The sequence below is a fragment of the Spodoptera frugiperda genome, chromosome 9 (assembly GCF_023101765.2).
Source record: "Spodoptera frugiperda isolate SF20-4 chromosome 9, AGI-APGP_CSIRO_Sfru_2.0, whole genome shotgun sequence".
In the NCBI taxonomy this organism is placed as follows: Eukaryota; Metazoa; Arthropoda; class Insecta; order Lepidoptera; family Noctuidae; genus Spodoptera; species Spodoptera frugiperda.
The window spans coordinates 10427039-10441689 of NC_064220.1; the positions used below are offsets into that span (position 1 = coordinate 10427039).

At 34.5% G+C, this 14651-nt stretch overlaps 2 protein-coding genes across 2 annotated transcripts in view; one reads left to right on the forward strand and one right to left on the reverse strand.

The window, feature by feature from the left end:
• Positions 1 to 2817: 2817 nt before the first annotated feature.
• LOC118271302 (transient receptor potential protein) overlaps positions 2818 to 14651 on the forward strand; it is a 55381-nt gene continuing 43547 nt past the window's right edge. Inside the window, exon 1 of the mRNA XM_050695848.1 lies at positions 2818 to 2931. The gene's annotated coding sequence lies outside the window, so the exon portion shown is untranslated. The remainder of the gene's footprint in view (positions 2932 to 14651) is intronic.
• Positions 5096 to 10551, reverse strand: LOC126911031 (uncharacterized). The gene is made up of 2 exons (XM_050695849.1): positions 10326 to 10551; positions 5096 to 8017 (listed from the first exon to the last, which is right to left on the reverse strand). Exons 1-2 carry the CDS (start codon positions 10413 to 10415, stop codon positions 7247 to 7249), a joined length of 861 nt encoding a protein of 286 aa, XP_050551806.1. The 5' UTR covers positions 10416 to 10551; the 3' UTR covers positions 5096 to 7246.

Genomic DNA, 14651 nt, shown 5'->3' on the forward strand with positions numbered 1-14651 from the left:
CGAATTATTGTTTCGGAATGACCGAGTCCTATGCAAACACAAGACTTGTTATTATAAATTTAGACGTAAAGGCTTCCTTGAAAAATGTTTTGAAGTATGACATTTGTTTTTAAGGGACCTCGTGAATGTTTTTTTAAAGCATAAAGGGTTTTATTCAAGGAAATATTTCCTTTTTATGTAACTACCTACGACGTGTTTTGCGATCACAGTTTTTCTGTTGGTTAGATATTAAATTTATTTATTTATTTGTTTCGGTATAAAAACAGATGTATAATTTCATACGATATAAAAAGAAGACTTTTTTAAACGTGGGTTCGTCGTGGGTGCGTTTACGAACATACAAGATCACATTCATATCACACACTGAACCGAAACGACAATTTGTTGATCACACAAAGAGTTGCTCCGTGCGGGAATCCAACCCGCTGCACGTTGCGCGGCACGCGGTTACCCAATATACGCGCCAACTATGCATCATCTTATAAAAAAAAACCAGACCACGTATAGGTAATTAAACAAACTGCTAATTGCAAGCAGTGGGTGTTAATATACTGTATAACTGTGATTATATACTAACAAAAAGTTATCCTAAATTGCAAGAATTTACTTATCCGACAAAAAGTGATATTTTTTATTCAACACAAACGTTAGCTTTCATAAAAATGGCGGCCAGACACAAACGAATCGAAAACAACAGTCAAATCGGTTGAGTCGAGCTCGAGTGGTGCTCCATCACAAATACCAATTGATTTTTAACCCTCGATGCAAAAATAGGGATGCTATACTGTTCATTTTTATCGAACAAAATATTTTAGGTATGATAAAAAGATGGAATTCACGATTCAGACTCATCGCACACATTATCACACAACGAAACACAACGCAAGCGTTGTTTCACGTCGGTTTTCTATGAGGCCGTGGTATCACTCCGGTTAAGCCCATTCGTGCCGAAGCATGGCTCTCCCACACTTCTCCTACACTCACGGCTGATTCGTATCGAAGCAACAAACATATAAACTCTTCAACTTCATATATAGAAATGATTACATTACATTTTTTCCCTCTAAGAGTTAAGCAGAGGCAAACACCTACTTTTCACCAGTGATGAATTACATTTAATAAGTGGTCAACTTTTTGCAATACAACAGACTCACTTCCAGATTCTTTAGGTCCTAAAGTTTTCAAAGCCTAATATCTCTAAATAGCGATATAGCTACGTCATAGGTCCTGAATTCATTTAATAACTATTAATAAAATCTGATGTAGACTTAGTGCCAACCCAAGTCTTGTTAGATAAATGGTTCATGACTATGTATTTAGTCAATTGTAGAAAAATAAGGAAAACAAACAAGTTTAATCTTAGTTAATATATCAATTAATAAATGATAGTTGGGTTTATGGCGATTCGTACAGCTTAAACAAGCAATGTATGGCGGCATACGGACTTACATTAATGACATTAACGTTTTATAGTGATGTGCTACTATTGTTGATTTATCGATAGAAAGTTTTTTGCCATTTTTTTCTTTGTTTTTTTCTAATCATATCATCATCACATCATCAGCCTATAAGTAGTCACTGCTGATCATAGGTTTCTTCTCATACGGAGAAGGTTTGACCATTAATCATCATGTTTGCTCAATGCGAGTTGACGATTTCAAAGTTATACAAATAATTAGGAATTAAAAGCCCAGGTTTCCTCATGATGTTTACCTTCACCGTTTGTCAGTGGTAATTAAAGAATCTTAGAAGTACATATAACTCGGAAAAAGTCACATTGGTACTTGCCGTTGGTAGGTTTCGAAATCGCATGCAGAAGAAGAATTTTAAACCACCGGGCCACCACGAGTTGATGGCTAATCATAATAATATAAGGTTTTAAAAATATAGAATCTCTTCTCAGATATAGAAAAATCCTTCTCAATGTCAAATAATAATACAAAAAAGCAGGTAAGCAGAAGTTTCCTCAATATTTTAGAAATTTAAATTCTAAAAACAATCCGTTCTCGCCCAATAGTGATAGCTGTCTGTAATATATTTGTTTAATTTACAATAAACGATACTAAAAATGAAACTTCGACATTGAATGTTAGAATTTGTATGTAACCATTTATATTTAGGATTCGATATAAAAACTTTATTGTAAATAAACATTTGCATTTGATGTTTCATTTACTGAAAGTTCCCGAATGATATTTATTTGTGTAGCATCGTTATAGTTAAATAAAGTCTTTATAGTTTTATGTAACTGATCGTTTTCTATGATGTTTGATTAAACTATTTGTATTACCTTACTTTGATTGATTCCAGCAGTTTAAATCATTGTTATTATTCGAATTGAAAACGCATGTTCTTTTTTTTAAATCAACGGCTTTTCCGTTGCTTTCGTATCGTAGGAGTTAATGTGTGTTTATACCTAATATATAGCTATTACTTACTTTTGCTTACTTATTTTCAAGATCTGACTAATTTTAAATAAACATAATTATCATTCACAGTTTTACTCCAAATTAAAAGTACCTTTAACCGACGAGCATGCATGAAAAGACTGATGACTGTTGATGAAGCGAAAGTGTGTAAGAATTGTAGCAATTGGCATTCCATTGTCTCTGCCTACCCCCATGGGAGACAGGCGTAAGGTTATGTTTGTATGTATGTAGTTTTACTCCATTAGTTTTAAAATAAATATATAACATCAACAAAACACATCGCAATTTTTTTAACTACCCCGTAATTGTTATCGACATGATCACATCACTACCGGCGAGCCCTCTTTGAAAATTCGATTAACGTGGTGTACACTTACATTATTGTCGCCCCAGTGTCCCGTTGGACTAAACGGCAAACGGCACATGGACAGCCGCGTTAACATTGTTCGCGAGTGTACCAATCATCATCATGAATTTATAAAAAGAATCCGAAAATAAAAAGGTAAGAGTTTTATTTTTATTTTTATCGACATATTTCTATTTTTCAAAACAATTTTTGTTTGTTATTTTTATTTTTATATTTTGTATCGAGTGCATCACTATTTTTGTAGTCAGTTAAAATTGTTAGTTAAAATTTTGTTATGTAATAAAATTGAGTAGACGTTTTTTTTTTTTGTTCTTTTTTAAATTAATTAGGAACGATCGTGGTTTGGGGGTGAATTAAGGACGTCACATTGACTAGTGCGGATTCGTTTCGACCTTGGCTGAAACAAACTGGCTTCATCACTGTAAAATGTGTAGTGAAATGAAATAAAAGTGATTATAGTATGTACCGGATTTGGTACCTGTACGTTGAGAAAGGTCATCTTAATTAAAATCGTGTGTTTTTAGTGAAATTGGTACCGAGAAAATTATAACACAGTGGTAATCTGTTAAAGTTTTGCTAAATTCATGCCTGCTCCTTACATATTTTTGTTTAAATGCGAAGTTTCTTCATCATCAGCCTAAGTGGACACTGCTGACCAAAGCCTCTTCTCATATGGAGAAGTTTTGGACATTAACCACGCTACCTCAATGCAGGTTGGCGATTCCAAACTTATAATTCGAAATTATAAGCACAGGATTCCTCACGATGTTTTCTTTCACCGTTTGTAAGTGGTGTCTAAATAATCTTAGAAAGTGCATAGAACTCGGAAAAAGTCACATTATTAGGTACTTGCTGTTGGTAGGTTTCAAATGGGTATGAGAAGTCTGAAATGTTTGATAAAGGGAAATTTTGTTTAAATGTTTGATTTAATAAAGGTAACAAAGTAATTTTTACAGTTGAAAATTGCAATAGAACTTAAATACTTTGGTTAAAGTGAGAATCTAGAGTACAGGGGCTCTACTCTAATTCAACGAAACGCGAAGTTTCGTCCGAAATTTCGCAAATTTCCTACTACAATTCTATCTATTGCGAACCTTTGTGAACAAAAATGAACGAATGAACTGAAGATAAATAAATAGTTTTTGATTGGAAATTAAAAATAAAACGTTATTTTAATTAATTTCATTAGTAAATCTATTAAAACTACGACCGAACATTAAACGAAACTTCGGATTTGATAACCGGAGTAAGCCCCAGGTCTAGTGTATTACGAGTATTTGCACTTTCTTTAAATGACGCAAAACAGTTATGAACTTAAACAAAGTCATTACTACGTAGGTAAATGCTATCTATTACGCATTACCACTAATGTGATTAATACATAACCTACCTACTATATACAGGTATATACTTGCATTGTGCCTTTGACATACAGATATACTCTCTGATATACATATACGTTATTGATTAATAAACTGCGTTTAATGATGTAAACTTAAGTATTGACTGCGTTTAGTGGGACTGTGTCGATGATGGTGACGATGTCGAATTTGATTTTCTAGTAGCTTACGAAAACGTTAAAACATTTTTGATTATCAAAGTCTTCGTGTAGAGATTAAAGATACGATCATCGATATATTAATGAGGTAATCACAACGCACCTTCGGTGCAACAAAGTCACAACAACCCATTTTGTAATTTTACAGGAGAAGACTTTTAATATATTTTTCGCATGTAATGCCTCATTTCTGGATTACTATTTGTAGTAGGTTCAAAATATTTATAAAATAAAATGTTTATTTAGTTGGCTATAGTTTTACATAAAAATCTTATATTTCATTACCAAAAAAATCCTAATAAAACACATAACAATAAAAAGTGTCCTGAATTGTGACTTTGTTGCACCAGAAGTTATTTAGTTTTATGACTTAAGCAAGGTTTTTTACATAGGGTTTTAAATGAAATAAAGTGTCATAATCAAACATAATTCTATATTTTCCTCTCTAAAAATCAACTACTAACAAAAAGGTAACGAAAAACAATTAAATTCTTATAACTACAACATTAATTGGCATCATTTTCATACTTTGAGTTACAATCAAATTGTATAAAATGCAGACTTACATAATAAACAGTCTTTTACACTAAGGAATTCACGAGCAGTCTCATAATAAGTCTTAATGGTTTCATAATACTCTTCAAAATTATAAACAATAAAATTCTTAGAAAAATAAAAACAATAGAAAGCTTTTTATCAAAAAAGGTAGGTCAAAATCAACATTACTTTTTGTTGTCATTACAGTAGACAGCAAACGATACTTATTAAGAAATAATTAACAATAAATGAATACTATTAAGAACATTGTTCGTTCCTATTATTAAAAGTTATTTATATTTTTTATTATAATATAAATATCAAAAAGATGTTATTATTCAAATAAACTATTAAATGTGTTTTCATAATATTTTGGAACTATATTAGCAGTTATTAGTTGTTGAATATCTTGCTTTTTATTGTTCGCAATTGGTAACTTAGAGCTGTATGCCGCACACAATTGAATATCTGAGATATTTTTTTTGCCTGCACGACTAATTTTAATTTTAGCTTCTTTCCAACGTTCACTTTTATACGTGGTTTTGTACAAATAGTTATCAGAATCTTTAATGAATTTCACGACTTTGACATCAGAAATCCTGATTGTTTCGCCGTCAATATTCTTGCCCGTGTTCAAGTTAATATCGTTAGAAAGTAACTTTAAATCGTAGAAACTATCAAAACTCATTTCATTAACAGTAAAACTGTTACCGGTTTTTTTAGCATTACGAATTAGAGCCACATATTGATCTGGGGTGTAAATTGGCCCTGATTTTTTTGCTCGACGAATATTTTTCTCTATTACAGAGTGGACGCTATCAGCTTCGTTCTGCGTGTGTCCACGAATTAGAAACTTGTGTGTAATGGATTTAATTGGCAAGGTTGAAACGGCATAATAATACAAACTAAGAATAAATTTGTTTTTTTGTTGGCCACAACAGTTATCCGAGAAAAAAGTTATGTCTGAATTTGGTTTAGTCGAAGAACATTCTTTTAAAAAATTGTACAAACAAGAACCTATTTCATTGGCTCCTCGTTTACCCAGACCCTCATGCCAAAAGAAGCAGAATGTTTTATTAATCTTAATATCTGATACTGTGAAATTATAGCAATTAAGTTTACTTTTATAAAAAAATGCCGACGATTGACCTATAGGACAAGGCAATACGGCTTGAAGATCAAATATAGCCACAATGCTATTGCTATCAGGCTTTTTACACTCGTCTATATCTTGTTTTTTTTCTATTCTACTAAGACTCTTTTCCTCTTGATGTAGTTTATAGCTGGACATCAACGGTTCTTTATCTACAGCATTCTTAAAGGCCTCACACACGTCACATTGGTCTTTACGCGGAATAAAAAAGCTGATATTAAATTCGGTATTGAAAATCCGATGGTATGCGTCGTAATTTGCTGGTGCCTTGTTGTCAGCTATACGTTTTTGACTATAGTTACGGTGAAGTTCGGCTACAGTCAAACCTCCATCTATATACTCTCTTGATGAATTAGCTCTGATGTAATGGCTTTCCATTCTAGGAATTGAATTAATGTGGTCACGTACAGATTGTATTGTTTCAGCATCCAACTTTGACTGTTTTCCGTGCTTACCGCGTTTATCCGTTGGAATTACACTTGTGCTTGCAAATTTATTTTCAGTTACAGTGCGTAGTGGTTTATTACTTATAGCCAATGTATTCAATAGGAACGTTTTACAAACCCTTATTTCACTACCTCTATTTACTAGAAAGTACGATGTGTTTGGTTTTCTACATTTTCTATTCACGTCGCCACCTTTTCGAATCTTGATGGTACGGAATTCAGGTTCAACTTGCTTTACACAAGAAGCAAGGAAGTCACGCTGTCTTTGAAAAGAATTAAGGCCCCAGTATGTCTTAAATATTACATCCCTATCTTCTGTGGTGAACTTATTTGAACAAGACAATCGGCAGGTACTCGTACAAGGTGGTCGAATACTTTTTTGCGGCATGGATTTACCTGAAAAAAGAAAGAAAGAAAATACGTTTATTCAAACTAGGCTGAAGATCAGCACTTTTTGAAAGTCAATAATTACATTAGACAGCCACCAAAGCGCCCCCTTTCGCCAGTTCCTAGGTGTTATAGCTGATGAAAAGAATAGGCGAAGAACAAACTCACCAGCAACACATCTGTCTGTGTTGTCGGAAGGACTAAGATTCTATATAATAGAATAAAAATTAAAAAGATATTTCATTATTAGTAATACCACTTATTACTAGTTACCTCTAGATGATGTGTATGCTTGACCAGTGTTTTTTAATTGCTTTCTCTGGTTCTTTTGCCACTGACTTGGGTTTCTGGTTCTTTTTTTAGCCTTTGTTACAATACTTGCTTGTTCAATGCTTGGTTGAATATTCTCAGAAGCTGCATTATGATGTACAATTGACACATTAGAAGGATGTTTGGAGCGAGATGTAGATTTAGAGTGCTTGGAACGACTGCCAGAGCTAGATGATCCGGTACTTGAGCTGGAAGAACCACTGCTAGAGGTAGAGGAATCACTGCTAGAACTGGATGTTCTACGAATTGGCTGAAAAACTTTTTTTTGTGCCTTTTTTGCGGTGGTTCATATTCAGATCCATCACTTGCGGAAAAATCTTCATTGTTATCTGAGTTCATTTCATTCGAGACAGTATCTGGCCTTAGCATACTTTTTGCTAATGTGGTTTCTGGCACTACATCTGCGATAACAACATTGGATGAAACTATTTCTTCATCATCAGAAAGGTTAAATGTTTTGCTATCTGTAGTAATGACTGCGTTTTCAATATCTTTCGATGTGACATTCTCTGTTACGGTATTTAGTAAAATTAAATCAGCATTTACTTCTTGAATTACTGTATCCACGGCATTATCACATACTGTGCTCCTGTCAGTAGCTGACAGTTCATTTTTTGCTTCGCAGGAAGTACTGGTGATATTATTTACGGAAAAACGAGAGGATTCTAACTTGGAATCATGATCATTGTCCTGATCTTCCGGATGACAGTTCGCTAACCAGTTTTCAACGAATGTATTGTTTTTCTTTAAATTATTGTCGGGAATGGGAACCATAGAAAGAATTTTTTTACTTCGGGAACCCATTGCTCTCTGAAATAAAAATATTAATAAATCAGATTTACAATTATTGTTATTTTATACTATTATTATTATATTTTTTTATTTATATTTCTATTTATTTATTTTTTATTATGCAAAGGCCTGAACTGAGAAACAACAGAAGAGCAATAACGAAAGGTTCATGAATTTGATTAACTAAAATTTAAGAAGAAAATGATTAGGTCCCCGACGTCGAGCGTCAATGGATTTTCAACCTTATGTTCTGGAGCATTAAGTTGAAAATTTATTGACGCTATACTAGTTTCGCCGACGAGATCGTCATACAGTCTTTTAGAAAATAACATTGTTGACTATCGCTGTCATCATCGAAGCAGCATTTAAATAAAAACAATATTGATTATCATACATTTAGGTGCAACTTTGACAAAAAAAATGAATAAGTAAATGATTATGGGGTAACAAAGTCACAATTTTGTTTATGAACTAAACAGCGGGTACCTATGATACAAAAACTGGAATTAAAAAGTCATAAGTCTTTTTGTTATCAAAACATTCTTAATACTAATTTTGAACCTATATAGCACTTTCATAGTTTAAGACTTTGTAAATCCAGCAGATTAGTTGAAAAAATTCCATTAACCCATATGGCGCCTCTGTACCTGATTGGGTACAGTGAAACAATTGACAAAAGTTGTAATTATTTTTACTTATTGCTGCTGTTATTGCTCGTTATAGTAGTCCATTGGAACAAAGCTTCCAAATAAACGGCAGTTTATGCCGATACATTTTTAAAATCTGTATCTGTGAGGATTTTAACATCGTACTATAATTGTGCATAGAGGTAAGTACCGAATAATATTTTTTTTTAAGTTTAGCGTAAAGAAAACCTTATATTTTATGTATTGTTTTTATAATGCATAGAATGATTTTCAAATAAAATAATAAATAAATATTTTGTTTCATATATTTACATAGTAATTGAGCATGGAACCGTAGTGTACCTAATTGGGTACAGCGGCCGAATCTATATAACGATTATTCATCTATCACACAAATCTAAAACAAATTTTATATTTGTGTGATAATGAGTACGACACTATTTAACGTTTCTGATCATTACAGCGGGTTAGAGGAAGCAGTTAACGCTAAGTTAGAATATATTGACAGTGATTTCGAATACGACTTTGCTGTCATACCACCAGCACCCAGCGTTGTCACAGATGAGGAAGAAGGTGGCGAAGAAGATATGGTTTCTGCGGTCTTACCACATGAAGTGCCTGGCAGTATTGAAGTATTTCAATCTGTGAACTGGCATCACGAGCCATGCCGAGACAAAGATTCCGGGACATAAAAAATAATCTTCATTTTGCCAACAATAATGAAGCAAGTAGTATGAAAGACACGATGTTCAAAGTACAGCCACTAGCTAATATTCTTATGAATAAAATAAATATCTACAGTAGTAGCATAGATTCTGGAATCATGTCCAGTATATGACAACAGGCTCACCCCCTATTACATGGGACTTCACAAATGGTGAAATGTGGGTGTACATTGTATAGCGGCATTATGTGTCGTAATGAGCACCTCTGCCTACCCCTTCGGGGATAAAAGGCGCGACGTTGCTTTTTTAAATTTCTCCTGTGGGGTGTGATGCATGATAAATAACAATTGATGAACTTTGGTCATCATCCTGCTAAACAATTCACTATCACTTTACGGGGTTTTCTTGCGATTCACGGAAAGAACAATGTTGTTTTGTATACATACATGCTTGATGTGGTGCTAATGCCTGGGGTCTTTGCATGAGTCACAATAGCATGATCATAAGTAAATGATTATTTACGCCAGAAAACTCAACAAAGCTCGACTTTGGTACCAGGATTACCTCAAGATGGTGTAGGACATTATCCCCAGAAACTGAAAAACCAGCGATGTGTTGTACCATTCAAGAGTATGATGTCTAAAAACATTGTGAATTGAAAAAAGTGGTTAAGTCTTTTTGTTATCACATTCTGTAATTACTACATTAAAACGGACCCAAATTATATTTTTGATTTTTTTGTTGATTTATAGTTTATTTTATGACGTAGTAATGAAATAAACAATTCATTTAAAAAATTCCATTAATGGACCTATAAAAACACTTTTTAGTTAGTGACTTTGTAGTTCCAATTATGTAGTAAATATATCAAAACTTTGGATCTACAAAAACGCTTTATGAGAAAATGCCTTTGTAGCTCCAAAAGTTTTGTAATATATTTAACAAAAATGAGGTCTTAAAAACAAATACGTTTTTGTCGCTCCAATAAGTGAGAATAAAAAAGGTCATAAATACCTTTGTGTGGCTGTAGCTCCAACGTACGTCAAACACTCGCGGGCGCGGGGGCACTACTGTCCAATGAAGCGTTGTCGGCCCAAAGCGCATGGAAAAACCGCCAATAACCACAAAGGCACTCGCGCCATCTAGTAGAATTTTGAGATACCTCCGCGGATGTTTTTGTTGCCCCAAGTAAAGGCATGATTCAGAAACAGTTTGGCATACTTAGTTCGATTTTGCAGATTTGGCTGGCGGCAAGAGGCAGGAAAGTGTCAGACTCTTTCCGACTAAAAACCACCCCATTCCTACTCCTACTTCAAGCCGGAGCCCCGGTAACCAGCTAGGTAATTTGTTGCACCGAAGGTGCGATATTTCGCTTCATCAACAGTCATCAGTCTTTTCATGCATGCTCTTCGGTTAAGGGCACTTTTAAATTGGTCCTTCTATAATATATCGCCAATCAACTCTCTATAATATCTATCTAGGGCGCTCTCTACCAACAGTGGCATTAATATTCACTCTGTATACTTCTTTCGTAAATCTAAAAAACCAACCTTGCTACCTAAATTATCACCTGGAATCAATCAATTTATTTGCTTGTTTACTAGTAAATAAGCCAGTGGACTATCATGTGGCCTGCCTAAGTAATTGTGCCTGGTTCATTCAATTCCCTTAGGGGTTCTATATAAGTAACCTTTTGTACTATTTCGTTACTACCTACCATTTTATTTAGGGTAAATTCCTTTGGTATACGTTACGTTGGTTTGGTAATAGTCTTTATGTAAATGGGGTAAGGTATATAATGTAATTAGCATAGGAGTTTCAGGAGTCTTAGATTTTAATTGATTAGTTTCTTTTTTTTAAATAACGTTGCCCCACATTAGGATTTTCTTCTGTGTCGTGGGTGCGTTTACGAACAATACAATAAAATATATGTATAAATGCACAAATGATACCCAGACCCAAAACAACAATTTGTGGATCACACAAAGAGTTGCTCCGTGCGGGAGTCGAACCCGTTACACGTTGCACGGCAGCCAGTTGCCCAGCCACCGCGTCAAACAGTTTTTAAATTACAGTTGCTATAAATCTTTATATTTTCGTTAGTATTTTTGCTTACTATAGGAATATAAAATCTAATGGTGAAAATTTTGGAACAATAATGTCAGTTTAATTTCAGTTTAGTTAATTGAAACTTAGAACAAAACCAAATGACAATACTATGTTTACTTCACTCATAAAACATACACATTTTAACTACAATAACACAACTAATGAAAATATCTACGAACACGGAGAACACTTCTGCTTACCCTAAAAACAAACAATATGACGTCATATTATGATAAAGCATTCGAATCTCAACCCTATTGAAGAGTACTTTGTTAACAAAACAAATACCTATAAACAACAGCACATCAAGCTCACCCTTTACCTTTAAAACAATTCCAATCCTAAGATTTAAACACTAAAGCTCAAAATCGATTAAAGAGATATAATCTAGATAGGTAACATATCGACCTATACAAGACCAATTTATCATGGTCTCGCTTTGTATAATCTTTTCACACAATCAAAGGTCAGATTATACTGGTTGCACGGAGCTTGATATGTACAGGGTTATTTCGGAAATTACGTTTGGAATTCAACTGAGAAGTGATTTATGTATTTGAATGATAAATCATTGAATTTATTTATGTGTTTAAGTAAGTACTGCCCACCCAAGATATGCTACTATGGCGGAAACCACGTAAACTATGCTATTGAAACTAAATATAGAAATTATGTAATTTTCTCCCGTTGTTATTATGCATTTGTGGTTGAAGTGTTGGTTGTGCAATTGTTGAGCGATGAGGACTCACTAAAAATAGACAACAATTTTGCCTGATTTGAATTTGTTGAAGTATGGTAAAGAAAGGACGCCAAGAACTCCAATTAAATGAGAAGTCAATAACGAATCTGCTCTCTTTTCTGGGTTCCTTTTATGTGACTGGTGGTCGCCGTCCGATCAGAACCAGACCCGTGCTTACGGCGCATCGCGTTCCGCGAGTGTCTCAATGACCCATCGGACTACCACAGATGGAACTCAGTAGGGCTGATGCCTAATCCGTAGCTGCAGTCTACCTAACGGGTTTGCTGCGGCTCCAGATTAAAAAACCAGGAGTAGTATCAGGGTGGTTTTTAGTCATTGACTGCCTATGCAGTCAATAGCAATCGCAATTTGTATGATAAAGCTGCTGCCAAATCTGTACACATTTGCCTCAATTGGGATGATTCCTCGAAATCATAGCCTATTACATACAAAGTAAGACGGTAATACTACTTATAATCGTAGCTATAATGTTTCTATAGAAGAACTACAAAGACTACTCGAAGAAATATCCGGTTGTGTCTTGAAAACAATGATGTAGAAGTGCTAGAAGAGTTTTACAAAAGAGTATATTGTTGACCAACTTCAAAAAAAGGAGGAGTTTCTCATTTGTTACCATCCCTTTTCTTTCCCCGAGTATCGTCAAAGGCAACATAGGGATTACACATTTGACAGAGACTCAGCACCGGCGAGAGTGCGAGTTCGAAACCTACCAACAGCAAATACCAATGTGACTTTTTCCGAGTTATATGTATTTTCTAAGATTATTTAGACACCATTGACAAATGGTGAAGGAAAACATCATGAGGAGACCTGGGCTTATAATTTCTAATTATAAGATTAAATTCGCCAAACCTGGAAATTATGCAGAGGAGGTTTGCTTCAGCAAGGACTGGACAGAGACGTCTAATGTTGCTGTCGTTGGGATTTGGCAATTAGAGAGTTTTTATTTATATGTAGACCTTCCCAGTTCGATCAAAGTGATAATATAAAAATTTTGTTAAAAAAATACTACACATTTGACGCGAAAAATTCACACGTAAATTTACTTGTGAAGTTTTTGCGTCAAAGAATAAAATCCACGATTTTACGATTACATTACATTACATTGAAAAACTGTTTCTCTGTCTTTCTGTAACTGTTTGAATTAGTATTGGTAGCGAAACGCTCGTGAATTATCTTTACAACCCGATTAGTCATACAAACTATTGGACTGTGGCCAGATCTTTGGAATTGGTCATGTACCGCGCTTCGTACGAGCCATTTGATTTTCTAACGAGTTGTTGTAATGGTAATCGAATTATTGTTGTTAGTGTAAGACTTACAACTTTTTATGGGATAGGACGGTAAACGAGCAGACGGATTACCTGATGGTAAACAATCGGTGCCGCCTATGGACACCTATAACACCGGAGGTGATACAAGTGCGTTTCCAACTTTCTGCGGGTTATAGATTTGAGAATTGGCGATGGATGAGATGAGGATTGGGCCTCCGGTAACCTCATTCGCAATCGTTATTTCACGCCGGTTTCGCTCTGAGACTGTTAACTTTTAGAATAGTAAAATTGGTATTCGACTTTTCCATGAACAGTGCAGCATACAAGTTGAAAATAATGAAAATCATGTTATCCGCCGTTGCGTGAAAAACAGTATGTGCTGTTCGCCATTTCACGTCAACATATCTACGCAACAAAACAAATGTGAAATCCAATACGGCGCCATGTTTTTGACGCCAAATGTGACGTCTGTTAACTCCATAAACAGTCATACGTAGCCACTGGGATTTTAATACAGGACAGTATTAATTGGTGTCAAGAGCTTTTCTACCTTTGTTTTCTAACTTACTTAGGTTAAGTGCCAGATACTTTTATGTGTCAAGGCGATTTAATACACAAAGTATTGTATAAAGTGTCAATACATACGACTACAGTATAGTCTAGACTAAAAAGTCATATAATCTGAGTCTGTATAAAGTATGGTTATAAGTCCAGCTGTTACCTATTAATTTAAGGTACAAATAGAACACAATACTATATACTACACACTCAATGTTAAAATCGAATGTCTCTGCTTGAACATGAGTGTCTGCAATAGGAAAATTTATCGTGATACGATAGTTAGTGTCGCATTATCCGCCATCTTACCATCCGTATAAGTGACAACAGTACAGACATTAATGTCTGACATTTTAGTCAACTCGACCGGAGTAATACCACGGCCTCACAGAAAACTGACTTGAAACAACGCTTGCATTGTGTTTCGTTTTGTGAAAGAAGTTACCGGAACCCCAATTAATCTCTTCCCAATCTTCCTAATCACCTATTCCCTAAAAACCCTTAAATTCCTAACCCTCCAAAAGTCGGCAACGCACTTGTAACGTCTCTGGTATTTCGGATTGGTGGCGGTATTTACCATCAGATGATCCGTCTGCTCGTTGATCGGCTTTATACCATAAAACATAAAAAAAATACGTT

What these genes read in the sequence shown, in the direction of transcription:
- LOC126911031 (XM_050695849.1), bottom strand. Translation starts at nt 10,415, where the DNA reads ATGCGCTTTGGGCCGACAACGCTTCATTGGACAGTAGTGCCCCCGCGC. An exon ending in GGAGCTACAGCCACACAAAG is followed by an intron (nt 8,018 to 10,325) that starts GTATTTATGACC and finishes TTTTTATTTCAG; the next exon opens with AGAGCAATGGGTTCCCGAAG.